This window comes from Ambystoma mexicanum, chromosome 3p, assembly GCF_040938575.1.
Source record: "Ambystoma mexicanum isolate Mex_15411 chromosome 3p, UKY_AmexF1_1, whole genome shotgun sequence".
NCBI lineage: Eukaryota > Metazoa > Chordata > Amphibia > Caudata > Ambystomatidae > Ambystoma > Ambystoma mexicanum.
The window spans coordinates 775,161,734-775,187,495 of NC_090925.1; the positions used below are offsets into that span (position 1 = coordinate 775,161,734).

General features: G+C 49.0%; 1 protein-coding gene across 1 annotated transcript in view; it reads left to right on the top strand.

Moving 5' to 3' along the window:
- The window catches only part of PFAS (phosphoribosylformylglycinamidine synthase), a 786,527-nt gene that overhangs the window by 677,029 nt on the left and 83,736 nt on the right, over window positions 1–25,762 (top strand). Inside the window, exons 24-26 of the mRNA XM_069651729.1 lie at window positions 8,366–8,576; window positions 19,014–19,105; window positions 19,704–19,818. Of these exons, the coding sequence (XP_069507830.1) occupies window positions 8,366–8,576; window positions 19,014–19,105; window positions 19,704–19,818 (418 nt within the window). The remainder of the gene's footprint in view (window positions 1–8,365; window positions 8,577–19,013; window positions 19,106–19,703; window positions 19,819–25,762) is intronic.

Genomic DNA, 25,762 nt, shown 5'->3' on the forward strand with positions numbered 1-25,762 from the left:
TCCAGCTAAGACCCCAAAGAGACCAAAAAGGAATGTCCCTTATCGCGCCTTGAAACACTTGTGCATAGGCGCGTTACAAATGCCATATCATAACTTACCAGAGACGCAAGGCAAAGAGGAAGACCATCATGGCAGTACCCCTCCTGAATGACATTTCGGAGGAGGGCCTGGCCCTGATGAAGAACCGGGCCACAGCCCCAGCCAAGCGGGATAGGCTGGAGAAAAAATACTGGGTGCCGGAGTCCGCACCCAGATGCATATGGTCGCAACCGTCGCCAAACTCTGTGTTATCGGTGGCGGCGAGGAAGAGATAATCTTACCCCTCGTCTTTGTCCTCCATCCCTCCGGACAGCGAGGGAAAGAAGTTGGATGCCATGGGGAGAAGGATCATCTACTCTACACTATCAACAGTCAAGACGGCCAATGCGCTGCCGGTGGTGGTCAGGTACGACAGAGAACTCCAGTACAAACTGGCCTCTATTCTGGACTTCCTACCTGACGACAAACTGGTAGAGGCAATCTCACTCCTCCAGGAAGGGGAGGTTGTGTCAGACCATGCCAGGCCCTGGACAACGCGGATACAGATTTCACACAGATGGGGAACAGTGTCTGTCTCTGGCGTCGAGGCTGGCTGAAGGCCACCAACTTCCGCCAGGAGGTCCAGACGAGAGTACTGGATATGCCCATTGACTGGGACACCCTTTTCAGGAAGACCGTCGACGAGTCTTTGCAGGCCATCAAGACAGACACGGAGACGGCTTGTGCCCTGGGCATTCTTCAGCAACACCGTTCTTCCTTTCGCGCCTCCGACGGAAAGTCCAGTAGATAGACTAAGGTTTTCGGTGGAGGTTCCTCATCGTACCATCAACCCCTCCCGGTCCACGACACAGGACGCCTACTTAGGCCGTTCCAAGGCTTTCAGTAGGGGTGGACAGAGCTCCCGCCGCTCCCAAGGTGGGACGCTGGTGCCGAAGCAGGACTGAACCGGCCAAGACGTTGGGCTGGCGGTCGCGGTTCGTCACGAGTGGAAGATCTCCAACGACAGATGGGTGCTGGATGCTCTCCCCCACAAGCATACCCTGGAGTTTCAGCAAAAATGCCTGCGTATCCTTCTGGTGGCCCGGTAGGAACAGCACATCGCTCATCTCTTGCAAGAGGTACGGGCCCTGCTGTGAAAGGGGGCGATAGAGCTAGTTCCAAGACGACTCCTGGGCTCCGGAGTCTACTCCAGATACTTATTAGTAAAGAAAAAGAATGGGGGCTGGAGGCCCATTCTAGACCTGCGGCGTCTCAACAAATACCTCAAGTCACAAAACTCAGGATGATCCCGTTGCAGCACATGCCCGGCCAACTGGAGGAAGGAGACTTCTTGACGTGACTGGATCTGGAGGACGGATACTTCCACATTCCCATCCACAGGAAGCATTGCAAGTTCCTGCGCTTCGTGGTGCAAGGAAGACACTACCAATTCAAGGCCCTCCCCTTCGGCCTGATGTCGACACCCAATGTGTTGACGAAGTGCCTGGCACCAATGGCGGCCCATCTATGTCTACAGGGGGTTCACGTGTACCCGTACCTAGACGACTGGCTCATCCGGGCCAAGTCAAGGGAAGTGGCCGTCGGGCACACGGAAAGGACCGTCCAGCTGCTGACGGATCTGGGATTCTCAGTGAATTATCAAAAGTCCTGCTTGATTGCATTGCAGAACGCAATGTTCCTGGGAGTCAGGCTCAACACGGTCTCCTGCCTAGCATCGCCCTCGGAGGAGAGGGTAGCGGCCAAACAGGGGAAGGTGAAATGGCTGTTGTCGCTGAAGATCGCCACAGTACGGACCATTATGTCGCTGCTCGGCATGATGTCTTCGTGCATCTACCTTATCCGGCTCTGCAGGCTACAGATGCAACCTCTTCAGGAGTTCCTGGACGCTCGCTGGGTACAGGTGTCTGGAAGCTTCACAGACCAGGTCCCCCTCGATGAGGAGTTCCGCCGAGCGATAAGGTGGTGGGGCGTCCTCTCCAACATCGCCCGGGGCACAGGTTTTCAGAACCCCCCATATCAGGAGACGGTCACCATGGATATATCCCTCGAGGGCTTGGGGGCCCACACCAGATGTCTGCATGCCAGAGGCCTGTGGCTGCCAGAAGAGAAGGATCTCCACATAAATATCCTGGAGATGCGGGCAGTGTTCCCTGAAGGGCATAGTGGTGAGGATCTTCACAGACAACACCACCACAATGTTCTACATCAAAAAGCAGGGGGGCACCCAGTCCCCAGCACTCTACAGAGAGGCGCAGGACTTGTGGCAATGGGTCGTCGACCAAGAAATGTTCCTCATCTGCTTTCACCTGGCAGGAGTCAAAAACACCATCGCCGACTCCCTCAGCCGGGAGCTGCACACCTGCCACGAGTGGGAACTTTGGCAGGATCAGGTGTACCGCATCTACCTCAAGTGGGGAAGACCCCAAATCGATCTGTTTGCAACGGAATCGAACTCCAAATGCCAGGACTTAGCCAGCAGGTCCCATCAGCCGAGGAGCATTGGGGATGCGTTCTCCTTCCTGTGGGAAGGCCTGTAGCTGTACGCGCTCCCTCCCCTGCCGTGAGTCATCAATCAACTCGAACAGTGCAGATGCAAGATGATACTCATTGCCCTGGCATGGCCAAGGCATATTTGGCACCCAGATATTCTCAGCCTGTCAGCGTCTCCTCCGGTCAAACTGCTGGTGGTCACAGATCTGCTCACTAGGGAAGGAGACTCGATCCTGCACCAGGACCCAGGATCGCTGAACCTGAGGGCTTTGCTCCTGTAGCCCTAAAGTTTGGAGGATGCCAGTTGCCGGCTGACAGCAGGGAGGTCCTTGCCAAGGCCAGAACATCATCGTGCTATGGGCACAAGTGGAAGCGTTTCGCTACATTGTGCAGGTCGCAGAATATCAACCCTCTTAGGGTCACAGCCCCACAGATTATTCTGTACTTGTTGTCCTTGGCCAAGGCAGGGCTGGCACATGCCTCTATTAAGGCTGTATCTGGCGGCTATCTCCCGCTACACCAGATCTACAGGGCGCTCTTCTCTTTGGTCACACCAGCTAGTCAAGGAGTTCCTCAAAGCACTATTTCGATCTTTCCCTGGGTGAAGGCTCCTGCCCCGGCATGGAAACTCAACGGGGTGCTGACGAGGCTCATGGAGGCCCCCCTTTGAGCCTATTCATCAGATCCCTCTAAAGTTCCTCTTATGGAAGACAGCGTTCCTCATGGCCATCACCTCCACCAGGCGGGTGGGTGAGTTCCAGGATTTATCCTACAAACAGCCATGTCTGACTTTTCACGACAAAAGGGTGGTGCTTCGAACGCACCCTTCCTTCATGCCAATGGTTCCTCCGGAATTCCACCTCAACGAGCCCTTGGTGTTGCCTGTGTTTTTTGTGAAACCTTTGTCGCCGGCGGAAAGGACTGTGCACTTGCTGGATGTGGCTCATGCTCTGAAGTTCAGCGTGGCACGCACAAAGAGTTTCCGGAAGACGTCTAAACTATTTGTGAACTTTGATCCTGTGAACCATGGGAAGGCCTTGTCTAAGGCTTCCATCTTGAGGTGGCTCCATCTGTATCACACACTGTCACCTGTTGGCAAACCGACCGCTGCCCCGCAGTCCAAGACCCCATTCCTCCAGAGCGATCACTGGGACAACGGCGTTCGTGTCTGGTGTGCACCTGCTGGACATCTGCAGGGCTGCTACATGGAGGTCCACAGACACCTTCATAAGATTCTACTGCGTCAACAGAGATTCCAGCGAGGAGTCCAAGGTCGGCCAAGCAGTGCTACGCAACCTGTTCACTTGAAGGTGAGCCTGTTCCGGAGGTAAGAGTAATTGCGTCTGTTGAGCCTTGCCACCTCCTGTGGTTGTGTAATGTTGTACTGCTATGTATTCTTTATTCATGAGCATGTGAATCCATGCCAGACCTCATGCTGGAGAAGGAACAAGTTACTTACCTGTAACTATTGTTTTCCAGCATGGGTCTTGCATAAATTCACATGCGAACCCTCCCTCCTGCCCTTTGCGGCTCTTCTTGGTAATACTGCCACTGTACATGCTACCATATCAGAAGATGTCTGTCAGAGGAGGGACTTTGGGAGAGGGCAGTCATTGGCTGTGGGCAGTTTCACCCAGAGTTTAGTGATTGGTTTAGAGGAGAAATACAGTTTGTAAGTGAAAGTGAAACTTTCTTTTACAGAGGATTCCCGGCCTGCCGAAGGGGAATATTCATGAACATGTGAATCCATGCCAAACCCATGCTGGAGAACAATAGTTACTGGTAAGTAACTTGTTCCTTCAGCCCCTTTACATATTATTTAGTGAGACCAGCACACTCCACCTTATGTGGAGTGCTGCAGAGATACATGGTATCCCCTTTCTCACTGTTCCAAGCATACTATTATGGCTGGTGGCAGTGGACATACTTAAGTTGCATGTGTGTTAATATTACATGCAGGCTGTCAAATCAGCCGCGGTAATGCACAGAAGGGTCACCATTCTGCTAGAATGGTGGCTTCTTTTTTTTCACAATATTGATTGTGCTTGTCCTTTCTGGGTCCTTCTGCCATCCATGGTGGGGGTGGGGGGGGGGTCCTGGTTGTTCTTTTGTCTTTGACTGGAACCCCTGGTGTAGCCCACCGAGGCTCCAGCATGTCTGTGAAGGCAGGAAGTGAGGGAGATTCCAAAGCTCTGCTCACGTTTGTGTTCTGGTGTGCCTGAGAGAAACCAGTTCCCACTGGGGAGCTTGCTGTCCTGATTGGACAGCCACCCACCCCTTTCTGTAAACTACAGAGAGAGTTTGCAGAGGTGTGTGGGTTCCTGTATATCTAGCCTGGATCTTGGAGCTGAAGAACAGTCGACGACTGGAACAGGAGATCAGACGAAGAAGAGAGGAGAAGACTGCTATAACTACTTCCATCGACCAGAGTTGCCTGCTGTCTAACCGCTGCCTGTGCTGACCCCTTCTTTGAAGCAACATAAGAGTCCTGAAGATGAAGACTCCAGCTTAGAGACTGTAGGGACCCATCAGTCTTGCGATGGCTTGGATTTCGAGCCATCCACTGATGAACTGTGACCTTCCTGAGCTGCAAACCACCAATACCCTGAGATCTTGAGCATGTGTTCTGTGCATTGTCCTGCAAAATCTGATTCTTGCTGAAACTTTGGTGGGCTCCTGCTGGACCTCCAGAGACCAGATTCCACTCCTTGAAGTCCCCTCAACAGAGTGCAGGACCGAAATAGCAAAGCAAATCCGACCAGCGACAACAGTCCTTCATCTGGTACCTTGAAAAGGGTGCCAAATCCACTGAGCCACGAGAAGCACCAAAGAATCCTTTGTTGGGATCCTTTTCTGTTGACTGCTGTTGCAAGTTCCCATCCAGTATCAGTTCTTTCGTCACCCAGACCAACAATCCAGAGACCGGGTCCTGTGCTGCTGCATCGTGAAGGCGTCTGTCTGCAGGCTCTTCTTCACCGCTGAGGTACTGGGTGTCTGAGGGTAGTACTTGCCTAAAGGCTTGTGTCGCTCCTGTGCAGATGAGTGGGTGATTTGTGTGTTTGGGAATTCGGTCTTAACGTTCACCGAGGCCAAATGCTGGAACACATTTAGGGAGCCTTCTATGAAGTCCCTGAACACTTTATAGTAACTCTAAAGCCTGTACCTACTTGTTTAATGAGGAATCCTCAGGAACTCTGACTTTCCTGCATCTGAGCCCTCTCCTGACCTGCCTATTATTGGCCACTAGACCACTAATGTTCCTCTTCTGCCTCTGAGATCACCTGTGCATTAAAATAGGGAAGGATATTTAAGTATTAGGCCTCTGACTAGAAAATACAACAAGTGTTGCAAAGTGCTTACTTGTAAAGGTGTTGGTGTGCAACGTTGATTCCTGAAACAAAATACGTTAAAGTGTTACGAAGTTCTTACTTGGCTTTGAGTTGCTTATTGCCCCTCTGAAAATTATAACAAATTATTTACTTACCTTTGAATTGTGTTCCACTTTTCTAGAAACTAACTGAGTTGGTATTTCTTTATTATTCCTGAATCTGAATAAGTATAAGTGTCTACCAGTAGGGTTTACTCATCTTGAATAACGTATTGCCATTCTAAATGTGTAACATTAGGTGCTTATTTACTTTGAACTGCTTATTGCCTTTCTAGAAAGTCTGATATAGCTCTTGCTTACCTTAGAATTGTGTTCCACTCTTCTGAAAAGTAACATTGGTATAACAAACTATTCCTGTAATAAAGATATTGTTAGAGTGTATGACCAATTGGGTTCTACTCCCCTTGAATAGCGTATTGCAATTCTAAGTGTGTATTCTGATTTCTTACGTATCCATGAGTTGCTTACTGCCCCTCTGAAAAGTAATTCACAAGTTATTGCTTACCTTAGAATTGTGTTCAACTATTCTGAAAAGTATTGTTGGTGTAACTTTATCATTCCTGCGAGAAGTAGAAGTTATATAAGTTACAAAATGCTTACCTGTTAGCTAGTAGTGTAATTGTATTATTCCTGAAACAGACTAACTTATGCAAGGGGCCATGTATACTTGTAACAGTGTTGGTATAACTATAGTATTCCTGGTACAGAATAGCACTGTAGGTTATTGCCAATAGCGTCTGCTTACCTTGAATTACATACTGTCATTCCAAAAGTCTACTAATCTGGTTTTACTCCCCATGAATAGCTTACTGCCATTCTAAATGTGTATCACTAGGCTTGACTTGAACTGCCTACTGCTATTCTAAATAAGGTTTATACCCTGGTTTGCATACCATAAGTATTGTGTTGGCTTTTATTATTGTGTTTGAGTGATAATAGTGCTTAGCTTTCTAAGGAATTCTCTTTGCCTGTGTATGTATAAAATAAACCATTATGTTTACAATACATCAGTGTACCAGTGTTTCTTTGTACCCATCTACAGCCCTCTCACCCTCTTACGAAAAGCCTGGCTGCTCTGTCATTGCTACGCTAATATCAGCTGGTACAGCCTTATAATAAGAGTTGGAGTTTCTGTATTGCCTAAGGTATAGTTTTACGAATCCCCTGGGTGGACTTTAGAAAAACTGTCCTAACAGTAGTTCAGGCCAAACCTAAGAGTTTGAGCCCTGTACTCCTAAGAGTGAGTCTTCGGAAGTCCTACAACAGGTGGAGTTTAGTAAAACACCTTAATAGCAAGGAATGTACAATTAAGCCTAGGAGTGTAGAAAGCCCTAGAACAGTGTGGATCCCTAGATTCTAGGCCTGCAAAGAAAGGACAGAGTGAAGTGGAGATTCCCAACATTTGTCAGGGGTAAAGTTTTCAAGTTTTGAGTCACTAGTGATGCATTCAAATTCACTTTCCAACTCAATTCTCCACATAGCACACCATGTGTTACTCGCTAACTGTCAATTATAACTCACCAATGACTAGCAGCAGGTGCAGCATTTAAGGCTTGTGTGGTAGGGTATGCATGCTGTAGTGCGTTCTAGATATGGGTACAATCTGGAGTCCATGTAGCCCTGCAACTGTGGGAAGGAAGGAAGAATGAGAATATAACAATAAATGTGTTGATGGCTGGTGCAATTGGCGAGAGACAGGAGTTTGAGAGCAGGGAGATGGTTTCTTCGCGTAGTATACATTGGAGATTTTGAGCCTTGGTACATTGCACTTAAATCTCTTGCTCTCTATGCTCCCTGTTGTATGAACAAACACTCTGGACACCCGCACCACTAACAATGTAAATTGTGATGACAATGCTTGTGATGTGCAGCAAGGGAGAAATTGCAAACGTTATGTGTTCAACTGTTTTCAAATGCAGGCAGCAAAGTAAGTAGAGAGCTAGCTTATCCAGGCTTTATGGATTCTGTAATTTATCATTTCAACAACTGGTCTAGGTAGTATTGCAGTGGAGGCTATTTGCTATTTCAGGTATCTTGCCACTACTGGAGAAACATTGCAAAAAAAGGAGTTGTGGAAATTAGTAGCTGATTAGCTAACCAGAGTTTGGCCCATCTGCCAGGGCGAATAGTTGGGCCTAATGACCAAGCAATGGGCGGTAAGTATTCAGACAGCAAGGTCTCTTTATAGTTTATGATTTGTAGCATGCTTCAGAGACCAGAAGGATTTAAAGGGATGGGCTGGAGATAAGGGGGATCAAGACACTAGCAGCAAAATGAAGAAGGAATAACATGTGTGGCAGGACCGTGGTTCCTTTCCTGAATGTCCCATACATTTTGTGGTTTTTTGAGTGAAATCCAGCATTTTGCCTTTTGTGTAAACTCACATGACCATGGCCAATAATCAATGTGATGATCAGTCCATTTATGTGTCCCATTGATTTCTTCTAGATTAAGGTATGTGTAAATAGCGAGAGCGTACTGTGTGAAGAGACTGCGTACCTACGAGGGCTGTGGGAGTCCACCAGCTTTCAGTTGGAGAGGCTGCAAACAAACCCAATGTGTGCATCTCAGGAAGAAGCAGGGTTGCGCACACGCAGTGGTCCCTCTTTCAAGCTCTCCTTCAACCCATCAGAAAAATCCCAACTTCTCCAAGAAATGGGTAATCAAGCTCTTTTTGTCACACTCATTGATGCTAATAGTTCTGCTGGTTATCAGTTGCCACTGTTTTAGGTTGCCAGGTGTTAAGCGATCCGTGCAGTATTTTAGAGATGATGGTAGCACTATGGATGCCTTAGTAGCACTGTGGAAGCCCTTAAATCCATCTGTCCTGGTCTGGTGTATGTTACTTGCTGCATATAAGCCTTGTGGTCTCTAGGAGATGGGGTCTTGGTCTTTTCTTTTTTTTCTTTTGTTAAATGTTTTTAATTTACCCTTTGCGCTGCATGAGTTGCCATGTCCTATTGTTATGTCACATTGATCATCTTTGACGTTTAAGGTGTTAAGCGATCCGTGCAGTATTTTAGAGATGATGGTAGCACTATGGATGCCTTAGTAGCACTGTGGAAGCCCTTAAATCCATCTGTCCTGGTCTGGTGTATGTTACTTGCTGCATATAAGCCTTGTGGTCTCTAGGAGATGGGGTCTTGGTCTTTTCTTTTTTTTCTTTTGTTAAATGTTTTTAATTTACCCTTTGCGCTGCATGAGTTGCCATGTCCTATTGTTATGTCACATTGATCATCTTTGACGTTTATGTCCTGGTGATGCCCTATTGTGCATTTATGTCTCAGAGATCATTGTCTGTTCTATGTGTATTAGATGTCCCCTTGTGCTGTTCTGTCTGAGATGTCCTCTTGCACAGCTATATCTTGCAAGTTTGAGTCTGCTTCTTGTGATCTGCAGATGAAATCCAGGACTAAAGGTGTTTATTTACATTACGTACAATGTATGCACTTGGCAGAACAGAGAATACCGTGCCATATACTGCATAGTTAAATAAGCTAAAATATGTATTGCAGAGCATGATGATAAAACTACACGAGATGTGTGATGTGGTTTAGCAGTAGCTAGGGTGTGATTGCGAGCAGTGGACCTTCATAGGAACAATGATGGATCAGATATGATATAAAGGGTTGAGGAAAGTCACAATTTCTCCAGCATGGGGTCTGGCATGGATTCACCTGCACATGAATATTCCCTGTCGTCAGGCTGGGAATCCTCAGTAAAGAAAAAAATCAGTATCAGTTTTGTTTCTGATCTGTCTTCCTTAGTAGTAACCAATCACTGGTCTCTGGGTCATACTGCCCCCAGCCAATGACTGCCCTCTCTCTAAGCCCCGTCCCTGGTAGCCATCCTCAGATTTTTACCACACGTTCAAGTGTTGGGAGTCCTCATGCTATAGCTCTCGAGCTTTTACTGCGTTTAGCGATTTTTCAAGGAGTTTGATCTCATTTTTTCGGTCAATCGAGCCTCAAGCTCCACCGTTTCTACTTCGGACCAACGGGGACCCGTTTCGGAATTTTCTACGTCCCTCAAGGGTGACGTTTTCGGCGAGTTACACTTCTTGGAGGATTCCAGAAGTTTCTGAGGCCTACCCCGCGGACATGGCCCAGGAGAAAGGAAGCTCGACGCCCGGATCCAAGCTGTTCAGGAACTGTCCTGGATGCGGATTACAGAATGTGTTCAAGGAGGACGAGCACTCGAAGTGCCTCTACTGTCTTCACCAGGACAAAACACACATGGAGAAGGTCTGTGCGTTTTGCATGAACATGTTGGATCAGACTATGAGGGATCATCGGACCCGTCTCGCCAACTGGCTGGAAGGCAAGAGCCCAGCAGGTGAGAAGAAGTCCGAGCGATCTTCTAAGTCCTGTGAGGGCGCCCCGGCGACGGGGGCCCAACAGAAGGCAAAGCACCGTGAGTCTGCGGGCACCGGGAGCGCCGAAAGGTCAGGCTCCTCGGCTGCCAGGCAGGGTGCACCTACACCGACACCATCAACCACGAGCCAACACTCTGGCTTGGGGAAGAGAAAATCCGAGAACCCGGCTAAGCTTCTGGAGAGGCCCCGGTCGATCTCGAAGGAACTGGCCAAGGGGAGCTAGGCGGTGACCCTCCCCCTAAGGTGAAAGCCTCAAGCGCGCCCAAGGTGGTGAAGGCCTTGATTCAACCGGCCAAGGCCTCTATTGAGGGAGTCGCTGCGGCCCTGGTGAAGCCTGTGGAGGCAACCTCGGGGCCCAGAGTTTCCCAGCCTCTGCGGAGGGAATCCTCTTTTAAGCCCATCGAGAAGACCCCCGTGAAGACCCCGGTGGGAAAAGAGGGGGGCGCGGTGCCCTTTACGAACACAGCCTCCGAGGAGGAGCTGGTCGAAGTCGAAGAGGGACTCGACAAGAATTTGGAAGAGGCCAGGTCCCACGGGAGGGATCCCGACGAGGGGGACGATGAGAGCGAGGGTGGCGACGACGAGGCTCCTGTGGAGGAGGAGCAACCATCGGGCCCGTCGCAGCCCGAGCCGCAGGACAACTTGGCGGCCATTTTGACGGCAATCCAAGCCTTATGCACGGAAATAAGGACGAAATTGCTCCTACCCCCGACGGACGACCCAACTGAACCGGGCCCATCGGGAAGCCCTCCAAACAAGAGAAGAAGGATTCATCCAGCCCCACCATTTCAGTCCTCAGGGCCCCCTCAGCCTTTGTCTCCTTCCCCGGTCCCGAGGGATGACACGGGAACAGATACGGCCACGACGCGGACGGATGACAATGGGACATAACTCCCGTCGCCGTTTCCTCGGGCATCCCTGCCCGACGAAATTGGCTCCTTCCATGCCATGATTGCCAGGGCATCCCAGCTTTTCCAGCTCTGCCCCGAAGAAAAGAAGGAAGGCTTCCTCTACCAGCGGTGCGAGGCCAAGAGGAAGACGGTCCTCTCGGTGCCGCTGCTAGATGACATCTGGGGCGAGGAACGCCTGCCAAGAGGGACCGGTATGAGTAGTAGTACCAGGTCCCCGACGCCTCCCCCTTGTGCCTGAGGGCACAGCCGACCCCGGATTCGGTCGTCTCGGCAGCAGCCAAGAAGAAAGCGGGGGGGGGGCCATTGACTTCATCCTCAACTTCCCCACTGGACGGCGTGGGAAAGAAACTGACGCCATGGGGCGACGAGTCATCTTGTCAGGGAATTGTGGTACAAGATCACCCCCGTGTTGGACTTCTTACCAGACGACAAGAGGGTGGAGGCCCGGGCTATCCTACAGGAAGGTGAGGTGGCATCGGACCACGCCATAATGGTAGCCACGGACATTGCCGACACCGGTTTCCGCCAATTGGGCAACAACGTTTGCCTTAGACGGCGGGGGTGGCTCAAAGCGACGGATTTTCGCCAAGCCGTGCAAGCCAAGGTTTTGGACATGCCCATCGACGGGAACAATCTGTTCGGAAAGACAGTGGATGAGTCACTGCAGGCCATCAAGACCGACACAGACGGCTCGGGCCTTGGGAGTTCTGCAGCAACGACGGCCACCCTTTCGGAACTCCGGAGGCAAATAAGGTGCCTCCAAAGGATTCGGCGGTGGCTCCTCAACGTGCCGTCAGGCGGCCCGCTCCTCGTCGCAAGAAGCTTACAGGGGACGAGGCAAGTCAGGTGGATCTCGCTGTCGTCGGCAAGGCCGCTTCCAAGCAAGACTGTGAACCGGCCGTTGCGTTGGGCCCCCACCGAAGCACCCCGGTGGGAGGCCGGCTGATGAAGTTCGTCAGCGTGTGGGAGTCCATCTCCACAGACGGTTGGGTGCTGGATGCCCTAGCCCACGGGCACACTCTGGATTTTCTCAAGAAGTGCCCCCAAATTCCTCCCGTGGCCAGGTTGGAAAACCACATACATCAACTGCTGCTAGAGGTAAGGGCGATGCTCAAGAAAGGAGCCATCAAGCTCGTCCCAAAGAGGCTCCGGGGTCCAGAGCATACTCCAGACACTTCCTCGTCAGAAAGAAGACAGGAGGATGGCATCCCATCCTGGACCTGCGTTGACTGAACAGATACATCAAGGCACAGAAGTTCCGGATGGTCACCCTCCAGCACGTGCTGGGCCAGCTGGAGGAAGGAGACTTCCTATCGTCGTTGGATTTGGAGGATGCGTACTTTCACATCCCCATACTAAAAGGACACCGAAAGTTTCTCAGGTTCGTGGTCCAGGGACGGCACTACCAGTTCAAGGCCCTCGCATTAGAATTGAAGTCGGTGCCCAAGGTATTCACCAAGTGCCTAGCGCCGGTGGCAGCGCGGCTGCGCCTGCAGGGGATCCACGTCTACCCCTACCTGGACGATTGGCTCATCCGAGCAAGAACAAGGGAACTCGCCATCGAACACAAAGCGAAGACTGTCCGGCTGCTCACGGACCTGGGATTCTCCAACTTCCCCAAATCCCACCTGGTTCTGTCGCAGGTCGCACTGTTTCTGGGAGCCAGGCTCAATACAGTGGCGCGATTGGCCTCGCCGTCGCAGGAAAGGACGAAGGCCATCCTGGGCAAGGTGCAGCGTCTGCTGGCCTCGGATTTGGCCAGGGTGAGGTCCATTAAGTCCCTCCTCGGGGATGATGTCCTCGTGCATCTACCTGGTGCGCCTGTGCAGGCTTCGGATGCGCCCTCTACAGGAGTTCCTCGACACCCATTGGATGCAAGCGAAGGGCAGCTTCGAGGACAAGATCTCGCTCAATGAGGTATTCCGCCAAGCAATTTGGTGGTGGGGCACTCACGCCCATCTCGCGGCGGGCACAGACTTTCAGGCCCCAGCACACCAGGTGACGGTGACGACGGATGCCTCCCTGGAGGGGTGGGGAGCGCACACCGGAGATCTTCACTCGAGAGGCCTCTGGCTCCCGGAGGAGAGGACGCTCCACATCAACATACTGGCGCTCCGAGCAGTGTTCTGCGCCCTCATGTCGTTTCTCCCGTCCCTCAAGGGCACGGTCGTGAGGATCTTCACCGACAACACCACCACGATGTTCTACATCCGGAAGCAGCAGGGAGGAACAAGATCCCCAGCCCTGTCCAAGGAAGCCCAGGATCTGTGGCACTGGGCCGTTGCCCTGGGGATGTTTCTGGTACCCTTTCATCTGGCAGGGACAAACACAATCGCCGAATCGCTCAGCAGGGAGCTGCGCTTGTGCCATGAGTGGGAGCTGCGTCAGGATCAAGTGGATCGACACTTTCAACGATGAGGTAAACCCCAGATCGACGTGTTCGCGACAGCGACGAACTCCAAGTGCCAGAGGTTCGCCAGCAGGTTTCCCCAGCCGAGGAGCATGGGCGATGCTTTCTCGTTCCCCTGGGACGGCCTGTTCCTATATGCGTTCCCTCCGTTGCCGTTGCTACTGCGACTCGTCAACCATCTCAAGATGTCTCGGTGCAGGATGATCCTCGTCGCACCGACGTGGCCGAGGCAGATCTGGTTCCTGGACCTTCTGGACCTGTCAACGTCCCACCAGTCAAACTGTCGACGGACGCAGATCTTCTCTCCAGAGAAGGAGGCGCCATCCTTCATCACGACCTGGAGTTGCTGAACTTGCAGGCCTGGCTCCTGTAGCACTAGAGTTTGGAGGGTACAATATCCTGGCGGACTGCAGAGAGGTTCTTGCAAAGGCCAGGGCGTCCTCAACTCTCAAGTGCTACGGTCACAAGTGGAAGAGGTTCTCTGTCTGGTGCCGTGCACAGAAGATTAACCCTCTACGGATTACGGCCCCTCAAGTGCTATCGTACTTACTGTCGCTGGCCAAAGCTGGACTAGCTCATGCTTCCATCATGATACATCTGGCAGCGATTTCCCGATGCACCAGAACTGCAGGACAGTCATCCCTGTGGTCTCATTGCCTGGTGAAGGAGTTTATGAAAGGACTGTTCTGGTCGTTCCCGCCGGCGAAGGCGCCAGCCCCGGCATGGGAGCTCAACGTGGTGCTGACCAGGCTCATGGTCCCGCCATTCAAGCCTTTGCATTCGGCTCCGTTGAAGTTCTTGACGTGGAAGACAGCGTTCCTTGTGGCCATCACCTCTGCACGACGCGGGGGCGAGATTCAGGCCCTATCCTGCAAGTCTCCATACTTGACCTTTTCACAAGACGAGGGTGGTGCTGAGGACGCACCCCTCCTTCATGCCCAAGTTGCCGTCGGACTTCCATCGCAACAAGCCCTTAGTGTTACCAGTTTTCTTACCGTCGCCTTCATCGCCAGCCGAGAGGACTTTGCACTCCCTGGATGTAGCTAGAGCGCTGAAGTTCTAAGTTCACCGAACGAAGAGTTTTCGGAAGACATCACAGCTGTTTGTGATCTTTGGACCTGTGAACCAAGGGAAGGCTCTCTCGAAGGCTTCCATTTCCAGATGGCTCTCCGGCTGCATCATGCACTGTCACCGGTTGGCAATCCGACCGTTGCCTGGCCGTCCGAGAGCTCATTCGACCAGAGCGATCGCTGCTACCACAGCGTTCTTGTCTGGTGTACCCCTGCTGGACATCTGCAGGGCTGCTACGTGGAGGTCGACGCACACCTTCACGAGATTCTACTGCGTCGACCGGGATTCCAGGGAGGAGTCCACAGTCGACCAGGCAGTGCTGCGCAACCTGTTCGCCTGAAGATGGGCCTGGTGAGGAGGTAAGAGTTGCTTAATGTTGAGTCTATGTAATGCTTAATGTTGAGCCTTTGCCACCTCCCGTGGTTGTGCATGTGTGTACCGCTATGTATTCTTATATTTATGAGCATGTGAATCCATGCCAGACCCCAGGCTGAAGAAGGAACAAGTTACTTACCTGTAACTGTTGTTCTCCAGCATGGGTCTGGCATGGATTCACATGCGAACCCTCCCTCCGACCCCTCTGTGGCTCTTCACTTGGTCATACTGCCACTTTACGTGCTACCAAATCTGAGGATGGCTGCCGGGGGCGAGGCTTAAGGAGAGGGCAGTCATTGGCTGGGGGCAGTATGACCCAGAGACCAGTGAGTGGTTACTACTAAGAAAGACAGATCAGAAACGAAACTGATACTGATTTTTTTTCTTTACCGAGGGTTCCCAGCCTGACGACAGGGAATATTCATGAGCATGTGAAGCCATGCCAGACCCATGCTGGAGAACAACAGTTACAGGTAAGTAACTTGTTCCTTACATTAAAGTGAAGCTTGAGATGTGATGTGATGGGCCTGAGTGCAGATGAGGAGTAGCATGTAAGGCTTAGAGAGAGTGCTTTTATTTCAGGCAGTAGCATTATGTAGGTAGAGCTTAGATCTCCAAAGAGTCTTGTCCAGATGCCATTTTGTGTATGCTCAGATGTTTTAAGTTCTCCAGCATTGGATCTTTCATAGTTTCACATGCTGTGAATATTCGCCGTCGTCAGGCTGGGAATCCTCGGTAACACAGAACAGTTTAAACTTAAACTGATTAACTTAGTCACTTTTGTGCTCTAGGATAGTTATTTTTGGGTTATACTGCCAACAGGAGCGTCTCCCATAACTCCTCCCATGTCGGCCATCTTCAGATTTATTACGTTAGTGTAAGGTGTCCTCAAATATTGGCCAGACACTCAAGATATGATGTGTCAACAAAGAGGTCGCTGATTTTAGAATGGATTAAGACATGGGATCCCACCCAGTGTGGTGATCCCCAAAGGTATCAATCCGTGTGCTCAGGAAGGGTTCGTTGGTAACTTCCTGAGAGAGCATGAGAAAAGTTGTCATGCTGTGGAATCTTCTGTGCTCAAGTCAGGATCCCATAAAGCCGGTTCGTAAAGGGTGCCGATCCGTGCTTGGTTGCTGGTGTACGTACTGGGTGGGATCCCCTGTCTTAATCAATTCTAAAATCAGCAACCTTTTTGACACATCATATCTTGAGTGTCTGCCCAGACCTGATGAATGTGGCCTCTACTCAATAGTGCCACTGAAACCGGTAGGCTTTTTGCAGCTTTTTTTACCAAAATAACCAAGACAAGTAGAAAATTTGCTTGAAAATCTGTGGGCCTTTTTTGGTCTGATTCTCCAAAACAAGATGGGACCCATCCAAATCTCTAACTGGATTCTGGAAAAATAACGAAAAAGACCAGTAGAGAAAAAACATGGGAGAATTGAATTAAAAGACTCTGAGATCACCCGATACTATGTCTCAAGACAAACAAGCATAGTATCCAACAGAAATACATATACATGTATCTTCTTCTTTTTTACATCCTGTGGATAGAGAAATAAAATAAAAAAAAGGTTTTTAATCTATGAAGCAGTTTTAAAGAAATCCCAAGTACCTCACAAGAGGGCGAACCCTAAACAAAAAATAAAAAACCCTGACATAAATATCCCCTACAGAATAGACCAACCTGAGTCTTCTAATGTGTGAACATAAAAGGTACACTCAGGTATGAGACCCCCCCCCCATTCCCCGGTCCTTTCAGTGTTAAGACGTACTAAGTCATTCCATACTACAGATCAACTGCTTCTCATTTGGACCTTCTGGGCCTGGGAAGGCTCTTTTAAAGTCTTCCATTTCAACATGGATTGCAGCCTGCATTTTATTCTGTCATCAACTTCCCCCGGCTCACTCCACCAGAGCGGTGGCTGCAACTACTGCTTTTCTCTCCGGAATTCCACTGCCTGACATCTGCTGTGCAGCCACCTGCAGATCGGTGCATACATTCACCAGGTTCTACTATGTCGACAGAGATTCTGCTGGAGTCGGCTAGTCGGTTCTGCTGAGCCTTTTTGCTTGAGGTTAGTAAGTCTCCAGTGGTAAGTTATGCTGGGAACTTGCCTCCGCCCATATAAGTGCTGTAATAGTGCTTTGTAATCTATTCACAGCCTGTGAATCTATGAAAGATCCAATGATGAAGAAGGAATAAGTAACTTACCTATAACTCCAGTTCTCCATTATTGGTATCTTTCTTAGACACATGCGATCTCCCACCTACCCCACATGGCCAGTCTTTTTGGCTCTTACTGGCACTCGCGTGCGCTTGCCAAATCTGAAGATGGCCGACGGGAGGAGTTAAGGGAGGTGCTGCTATTGGCTGTGGGCAGTATGACCCAAAAATGACTGTACTAGAGCACACAATAGACTGAAAGCGTTCAGTTTAAAGGGGTAATTCACTCAAAAATGTAATGGTTTAAAAAGATAGGCCATAATGAAAAATATATTTGAAAACAATTGTCAATGTTCTGGAAATGTGTCTCAGTCAGGATTTTTAATCACTAGGAGGCATCCATTTTGTGAAATGAACAAGCCTCCTCTGTTCATGTTAACTCTGCTCTTGCAGCACTATTCAAGCAAAAGCCCCCTAGTGGGAGCTTTTGCTTATTGATGTCGGAGAGCAGAGAATGATGGAAGGCTGTCCCTGTGCTCCTTGTGAGTGCTGCCCCGACTCTTTAATTTCTATTTATATTTACTCCAGCCACTGCAATCCTAAATCCATGACCACAGGTTCTCCTCTCGTGAAAAGAGAATTGCGGCGTGCGGCAGAGTATTTATAATTGCCGGTACTTTTGTTTTAATTTTCCCGGCTGCCCCTGGAAACTTAAAACAAAAGTCAGGGCAATTATGAATACTTGGACGGCCGCTGCAATTCTATATTTATGAAGTTCATTAACATAGGCTTGCAGCGGCTGCCTCAATATTCTGTTGCTTGACAGCATTCTCTGCTCTCCAGGAACAGTAAGTAAAAGCTCCCAGTAGGGGGCTTTTGATTGATTAATGCCGCAAGAACAGTATTAACAAAAAATCAAGAGGCTGCTTAATTGTACAAAATAGATGCCTCCTAGTGCAAACCTTGAGACTGATTTCCTAAAAATCGTACATAGGATCTTTTTGTACAAATATTTTTTATATTTATTTTTCATTATGGCCAATTCTTTTAAACCATAACATTTTTGAGAGAACTACCCCCTTAAGTTTAAACTACTCAATGTTACAGAGGATTCCCAGCCTGACGGGGGAATAGTCACAGCATGTGGAGCATGTGGATCTATGAAAGATACCAATGCTGGAGAACCGGCATTAACGGGTAAGTAGCTTATTTCTTAGTGCTAATGTGATATCTGCTGGTAAAGAAGCTGTTCTGGAAATGGAAGGCAGTAGATGACTAGTGGCATGCTTTCGGTATAAGCATTCACTTACAATATGTGGTTTTATTTCAAGCTCTTCTATAACATGGGGCATCGCTGTGGTGCTGTGTGCACAACAGCAGGCTGTGCATGTGCACAGTTTAAAGTGCAGTCATATGTTGGGGAGCCCGAATAGTGTGTCTGATTCAATTCTAAAATAAACAATGTGGGAACCCCTTTACTAAGGATGAACATGGTTCAAATAACCTGTTCTATGGAATTTCTTCCTCTCAGAGGGTCTACAACCACTACACCCTTCACAGAGGAGAAATACCATTTGTATAGAAGTCTGGACCCATCCACAAGGGCAGCCCAACACCAAAATTCTAGACCATTCTCCTCTGAACAGGAGTACCATCAGCAACCCCAGATGTGTTTAGCACTTGTTGAACCTTATCAGGGAGGTGAAGCTGAGCCTCTCTAAGGCACAGTAAGAAAAGAGTACATGTCTGGATTAAATTCTAATCCTGTATCTTTCTCTTAACAGGCGATTCTGTCCCAAGAGTTGCTGTTCTGCGGGAGGAGGGAAGTAATGGAGATCGTGAGATGGTAGCTTCCCTTATTATGGCTGGATTTCAGGTGAGCTCAGCTCAGATTGCATTGGCCAATAGTGAGCCTTCATTCCCACACTAAATCTCCTGTGATTTTCTTTTACTTGAATCTTACAAAGTAATGTTGGTTCCTCTCTTTTTGGATGGTTTTGGTGCTAGAAGCCCACATATTTGGCTCTGTGGGTATTCTGCATCAGCATTGCCTTTAGGGTTATTTGGTAATCCAATGTCAGTGGCTATTCCCTCCTTACTGTTGAATGTCAGGTAAGAAAAGCATTGGAGTGGAAAGGATTAATGAAACACTGTCATGAGTTTTTTTGTCTATTGACATAAGTCATATAAGCTGAGCCTTCTAGAAATGACCAGCCCATGTCACCAGCGAAAAGGCCAACCTTTGTCTTCAGCTCTACAGCATTGATAATTTATTACACAGGTGTTGGTTATTCTCCAGACTGAGACTCAGATGCTCCCCCTGTAGTGTAGTCCCTAAACAGAGTCCGCTCCTCTCTAGTGTCTGTGATCATTGAGAAGTGTAGATGCAGATGTCCCCTTCCTGTTTGGTGCATTCCTTCCTTACCTGGGACTGGCCTGTATGTTTCTCACTGCTCTTCTGTTCCCTTACTCAGGTGTGGGATGTTACCATGCAGGATCTGTGCTCGGGTGCAATGACGCTGGACTCCTTCAGGGGTTTGGTCTTTGTTGGAGGATTCAGTTACGCAGATGTATTGGGATCGGCCAAAGGTGAGTGTTAAAAATAAAACGTATGGACGGTGTACCCGGCATGAGCTTCGATTGCTACTTCATCCCATTAAGCTTTGGAGCATGAAATACTGCCTAAAACCATCTGAAGGAAACGCCTCATTGAGGATTTTTCCAAGCTTAAATAAGTTTACTGTATTTTACTCGGACTAAAAACATACTAGTCTATATTGGAAAATTGCACTGCAGGATACAGTGGAACCCTATAAGCACACATGGCGACAAGTAATCAATTAAATATTACGCTAAAATCTATTGCAAACTGACTAAGCTTGCAATATCATCATTGTTGGGGAGATTTTTTTTTTTGAACATCTTCCCCTTCCTTGGAGCATGCAGCACTGCACTGTCTGGATATTTTATTGACTTTGAAGATGAGGGAGGTTTGTCAACCTCACTCCCTGCTGCTTGTTTTGTTCCAGGGACACTGGTTCCCTTAGTTTAGGTTACCAGTGTACTAGTGCTGGGTAAACTCTCTTGCATCTGTGTTATTCTTGTGGCAGAACCCCTTGCCTTCTGTGAAGTCCTGCCAGGGGCCCTTTTTTTCGATGCTGTTTTGGGTTGGCTCTGTAGCCCATGAGCCTGCCAGTGCATGGGGTGTCCTACCCTTTTTATGATGTGCATTTTTCCTGTGCAGCACAAATCAAATTACATGCTATGCTGTGGGAACTTTTTGGACCCCCTCATTTTGTCAGATGTAATATTTGTGTTACTGTACATACTTTTCCCAAACAGGCTGTTGAGTCAATACCTTATTTACAATTTTTTCAGATGCTAAAGTGAGTACTGCCTTTTTAGCCATGACAATGAATTTAGTTGGATCATGTACTTAAAATTGTTGACCATCATTCTCTTTTTCCAAGTGGAGCAAGGTTTCCGTTATTTATGTATCTTTGCTGCCTTTACCCGGAAAAGCCTGCTAAGGGGGACCAGTATGTTTCAAATGGCATGAATTGGGTTGGGGGGGAAGGCTGTCCTCCTTAATCCACATTGCTCCAGAGAAATGGCAGCTAATGGGAAGATTCTGGGAAGCTGGCTGGCAACTATTCAATTAAGCCCCTTTCTTGAGTGCTGGGATCATATCCAGCCCAATTTCTGGCTATAAGGACAAGGAGCCATGAAACTAATTTGCCACTACACCTGAAGAGATCTGAAGGTGCCGACCATGAGATGCCAGAGCGTTGCTGCAGAAACCAGCATTGGCTCACAACACTACCGCTTCAGACCTCAACTCCTGCTCACCAGGGGAGACCTTGTCAAGTACCATCCAGACCACTTGCTCGACCTGCATTGCCCTCTTCCAGATGTGGGAGCTTGAACCTCTGTAGTTGGCCTGCAACAACCGGTACACGCTTTGCTCTGCTACAAGGACTTCTATCCAGCCTCGTGCTGAAATCTTCATGGGTATCCTCTGTGCTCTGCTGCAACGCTGAAACTGTGCTTTGAATCTCCAGAAGAGGAGCCTGCGAGTAGCTGAAGTTCACTTGCCAAGCTGAGTGTCTACTGAACCTGTCTGGAGTCAATGTGTTAAGATGGATTTCCAAAATCATCCCTGGGGAGAGGATTTTGTGATACCATCCTATTATGATGCACAGGGAAAACACAAATGTTAGCCAAACCCAATCAAAGTAAGGTAGCAGAACAGCAATGCCTAGTCTCTGGAAGGGTGTAAGAGAGGTCTAGGGCTACAATGAATCCACACAAAGCAAAACCAGTAATTCCATTTAGACCGGTAAGTACAAGATATATTCAATGATTTAGTATGCTTTTAGAATACACACTAAGCAATGAAACCTCATGGCAAATATTGTCACACAAGCCCTTATGACATAGATATATACATTCACCATTAGGAGAAATAGAATAGCATTTGATTCAATGACCAGTGAAAGACTTGTACATACTCATATGTTTTAAAAATGGAAACCACACTTCAGGATAATCATAGAACAGCTTTCCTTACTATTACAAAGTCCAACCCTAAGATGGTTGGGGGCCATGTGCCCAAAAGGCATCGATTCCAGAGTATATTCTCTACAGGTAGGTTTATGAAGAGATTGGTGATGCCGGCGGTTATAATTAACAAGAGTCAAAAAGTTAGATAAAGTTCAGGAAAGTAAGCTCACTCAATCCCAATCCTTAGGATAGCCCTAGGAAGGGATCCTTACCAAAGTCAGTAAAGAGTGATTTAGGGACAGGACTTTACACCCATGTAACCCTATGGTTAGAAAGGGAAACCACAGAAATGAGTAAGTTCTTACGCCCTGCCTCAAATATTTCCAGAGACCACTGCTGGTGTTCCGGAATCCGTTGGGAACGCAATCTTCTGTACTTAGACTCGTCGAGGAAGCCCCAGTGGTCGTTTGGTGCAGAGGGCTCTTTCCGATGCAGGATTTAGTTTTGATCGGTCTTCGTGCTTTTGGGACAGTTCCAGACAGCTTCCAGTAGAACACAGAAAGGTGAAGACTTCTGCAGAGCGCAGACCACCTCAGGACACCCCCAGGGATTGAACGAGTGTTGCACCGGGAGTCGCCACAAATCAGATGGCGACAAGCAGTCTTCAATGGACGAACAAAGGAGCAAGCCCAGCACAGCTTCCATTCATGCAAGAAGGCTGAAAATGCAGGAGCTTGTGTTTTGTTACTGTAAGGAATTCATGGTATCAAATAAGACCGACACAAGTGACCACAATTCAAGGGTGTTTATTAAACCGTCTCAAGGTTGTGATAAACGCCTATCTAAATCTAAGATAGGAGCAAGGTACGACCATCAAATAATAATAACAATAATGCAGTCCTAGTGGAGTCTTGTTAAAATAAAAGGGCCTATACTTAAAAAACAAAATAATCTATTGCCAACCCTTACCACTAATTTACAAATCGTGCGGGGAAATGTTCATAAAAAGAAAAGTGTTCACAAAATGATGAGTCAGGATGTTCAGGCTGTTGGCCCCACGTTTTCAGCACAGCACAAGACGGTTCACTCGAGCATAGCACACTCTTGGGCTTCTTCGGCACGAGGACACAGTTCCGTTACAAGCATCAGGGCCTGCTATGCCCAAGTCTCCTGCAAAGTCTCTTGATTCAGAGGGCCTTATTTGTCAAACAAGCAAAAAGTTTGTTTCCAAATATTCACATATGTTGGTGACTCACGGTTCACCCCGGATCCCCCTCAGCCGGGCTCAGATCCCTTGTTTCCAATTAGTCTCCCTTAGCTGGTCTCGGACCAACTGCAGTTTGCGTGAGCTTTCGAAGACTTTCAAATGTGCACAGGGTTTGGCTTGACCCGTTGCAGGGCCACTTAGATTTCCCAGTTCACAATTTTTACATCCTATTGTTGGATACCGTACAGAGGCTTTTGAATGGGCACCGACATGGCACCGGACCACTCTGTGTATGGTATCTACCTTGGTTTACAAAAAATTCAGGTATTCCTTGGATACTCAATTCGCGTCACTCACCATGCACGCCTTGTACTTTGTTCTTTGCATATTTCTTCATACAATGTTACTGCTTGCAACCTTGGTTCTAACACAGACCGGTCTGCTATCAGTCTCCCCGACTCACCGGCTGTGCTGACTTTACTGGAGCGGTTTTCTTGTCGGAGCCAAGGACAATACCACAGCAGCAATCGCTTCTCCCCGCCTCAGTTGTCTATGCGGGAAAGGCATGGGTACCTTTGACACACAATGCTCCTTTGTTAAGCTTTATCTCTGGGTCTTATATTTCTTATCCACAAGGTTTCATGAAAGTAGTGATTTCTTTCCTCTGAAAAGGCCAAGGGCAATCCCCCTCCTTGCAATCCTCTCTGATCTCGCAGTCTTTCTCCTCATGTTAAACTGCCATCTTGGAACTGCTTTTACATTGGGCCTCATTACAAGTACTCCGGTCCGGACTTAACGCTGCCGGTATAACCATACCGGCACCGTTTCCGCGATCGCCGAATTATGACCTGCGGACCCGGAAATAGCACCACCATAAACCGCCACCGCAGAGTGTAAGCACCCGTAAACTTCGCCTGCACGGAAACCCCTCCGTTACCAGCAATACTAAACACCGCGAGCATCACAAGTAGCATGGACATGGAAACACCACCACAAAAATGGCGCTAAAACCGTGACCACAGTGGCGGTATTGCTGCCACCGCTAACATGACGTTAAACAGTGCCTGGTGACCTGAATCAGACGACAGGTGCACCAAATGAGCCCAGCTGGACCCAGCAGGCCACTGGGAGCCACAAAAGGGCCACACCCAGGCCAACTCCAAACAGAACCATACAGGCAGCGGCTCTAGTAGCATTGGGTCTGGGCCTACTCAACCAACAGGCAGCACCACACATGATGGCAATAATGGTGCAGAGGAGGAGGAGGAGGCGGAGGCGTAGGAGGTGCAGGCGGCAACTAGCCAACCCTGTACCCATGGCAAACCCGATTGTCCAGCCGGCACCACCCCGCAGGCAGCCTGCAATACCATGCGTCAGGGCCTCACCCTGGAACCTTATCCCAGGACAGATCCACACATTATACCGGCTGGACCGTCCAACAATCCTGTAAATCACCACCATGAAAGAGGACTACATCAGCAGCCACATTGACATCCCCACCGCCACCCCCTCGCCCCCTTAAAGGTTGTGTCAGTACTGCATTTTCTTGGCACCGGAACCTATCAACACAGTTGGTGAGCTGCACGGCGTATCACAACCCTGTTTCTCTAAAATCTTGGTACAGGTACTGCATGCCCTGTTGCGCCATGTATCTGAACAGATCGCCCTACCCCGTATCCTTCCCCAGGTCATTGCCACCAAGTTGTCCTTCCATGCCATTGCAGGCATGCGAAATTGCATAGGTGCAGTCGACTGCACCCACATCGAGCTCACAGTACCACGTGCAATCGAGATGGTGTTCCGCAATAGGAAACTGTACCACTCACTGAATGTACAGATGGTATGTGATGCCGCACAAGTGATAACACATTGCTTCGCACATTTCCCGGGCTCAACACATGACTCAATGGTACTGCGGAATTCGACATTGCCACGGTACATGGAACACTATTCTGGACAAAGCACATGGCTATTGGGTGAGTACAGCTGCCAATGCACTGGCCCTGTGGAAGGGATGTGTGTGTGTGTCCAGGGCAATGAGCAATGTGAGTGGGCTGCTGCGACTGCACATGCATCACCCCCCCGGCCATTCACTGAATAGACAGCACAACCCAAACATCACAAAGCAACACATGACAGGTTGCCACAGTGTGCCTGTACGCACCCTGCCACATTACACACACAGCCAATACTGCCACTGGCCCATACACCTGTAGCCACTGCATACCTCCACCCACAATATGTAGCACTGCCCTCCCAATTCACATGAGGCCTGCACATGAGACATCCTGCATCGACAACATCATCACAGTCGACTGATTGACTCTGCCATGTGTGCACATCACTGCACAATGCCATACTTGCCAACCAATGTCACCCGCAGGGCAAAGTACACATGCACACCAAAGCGTTGGTCAATGTCCAGATGCCAACGTCCACTACAATGACCAAGGAATGGTAATCACCCACCGGTCCAACCACTGCATGCCACATTTGCATGAATGAACAATGACACAAGATTGCACTGCATCTGATGAAGACATGATTCAACACCCACTGACATGTCCCCCACATCTACATCCCATCTACGTGATGCTGGATATGCACTCACGCCATGGCTGATGGCACCTGTACAGAGGCCAAGGAACAAGCATGAAGAGGCGTACAACAAGGCACACGTCCGCATTCGTGGCATGATTGAGAGGACATTTGGACTACTGAAAGCCTGGTTCTGCTGTTTAAGCAGATCTGATGGTCAACTGCTGTACAACCCAGTGAAGACGGATAAAATTACGCTCGTTTGTGCCATGCTGCACAATCTGT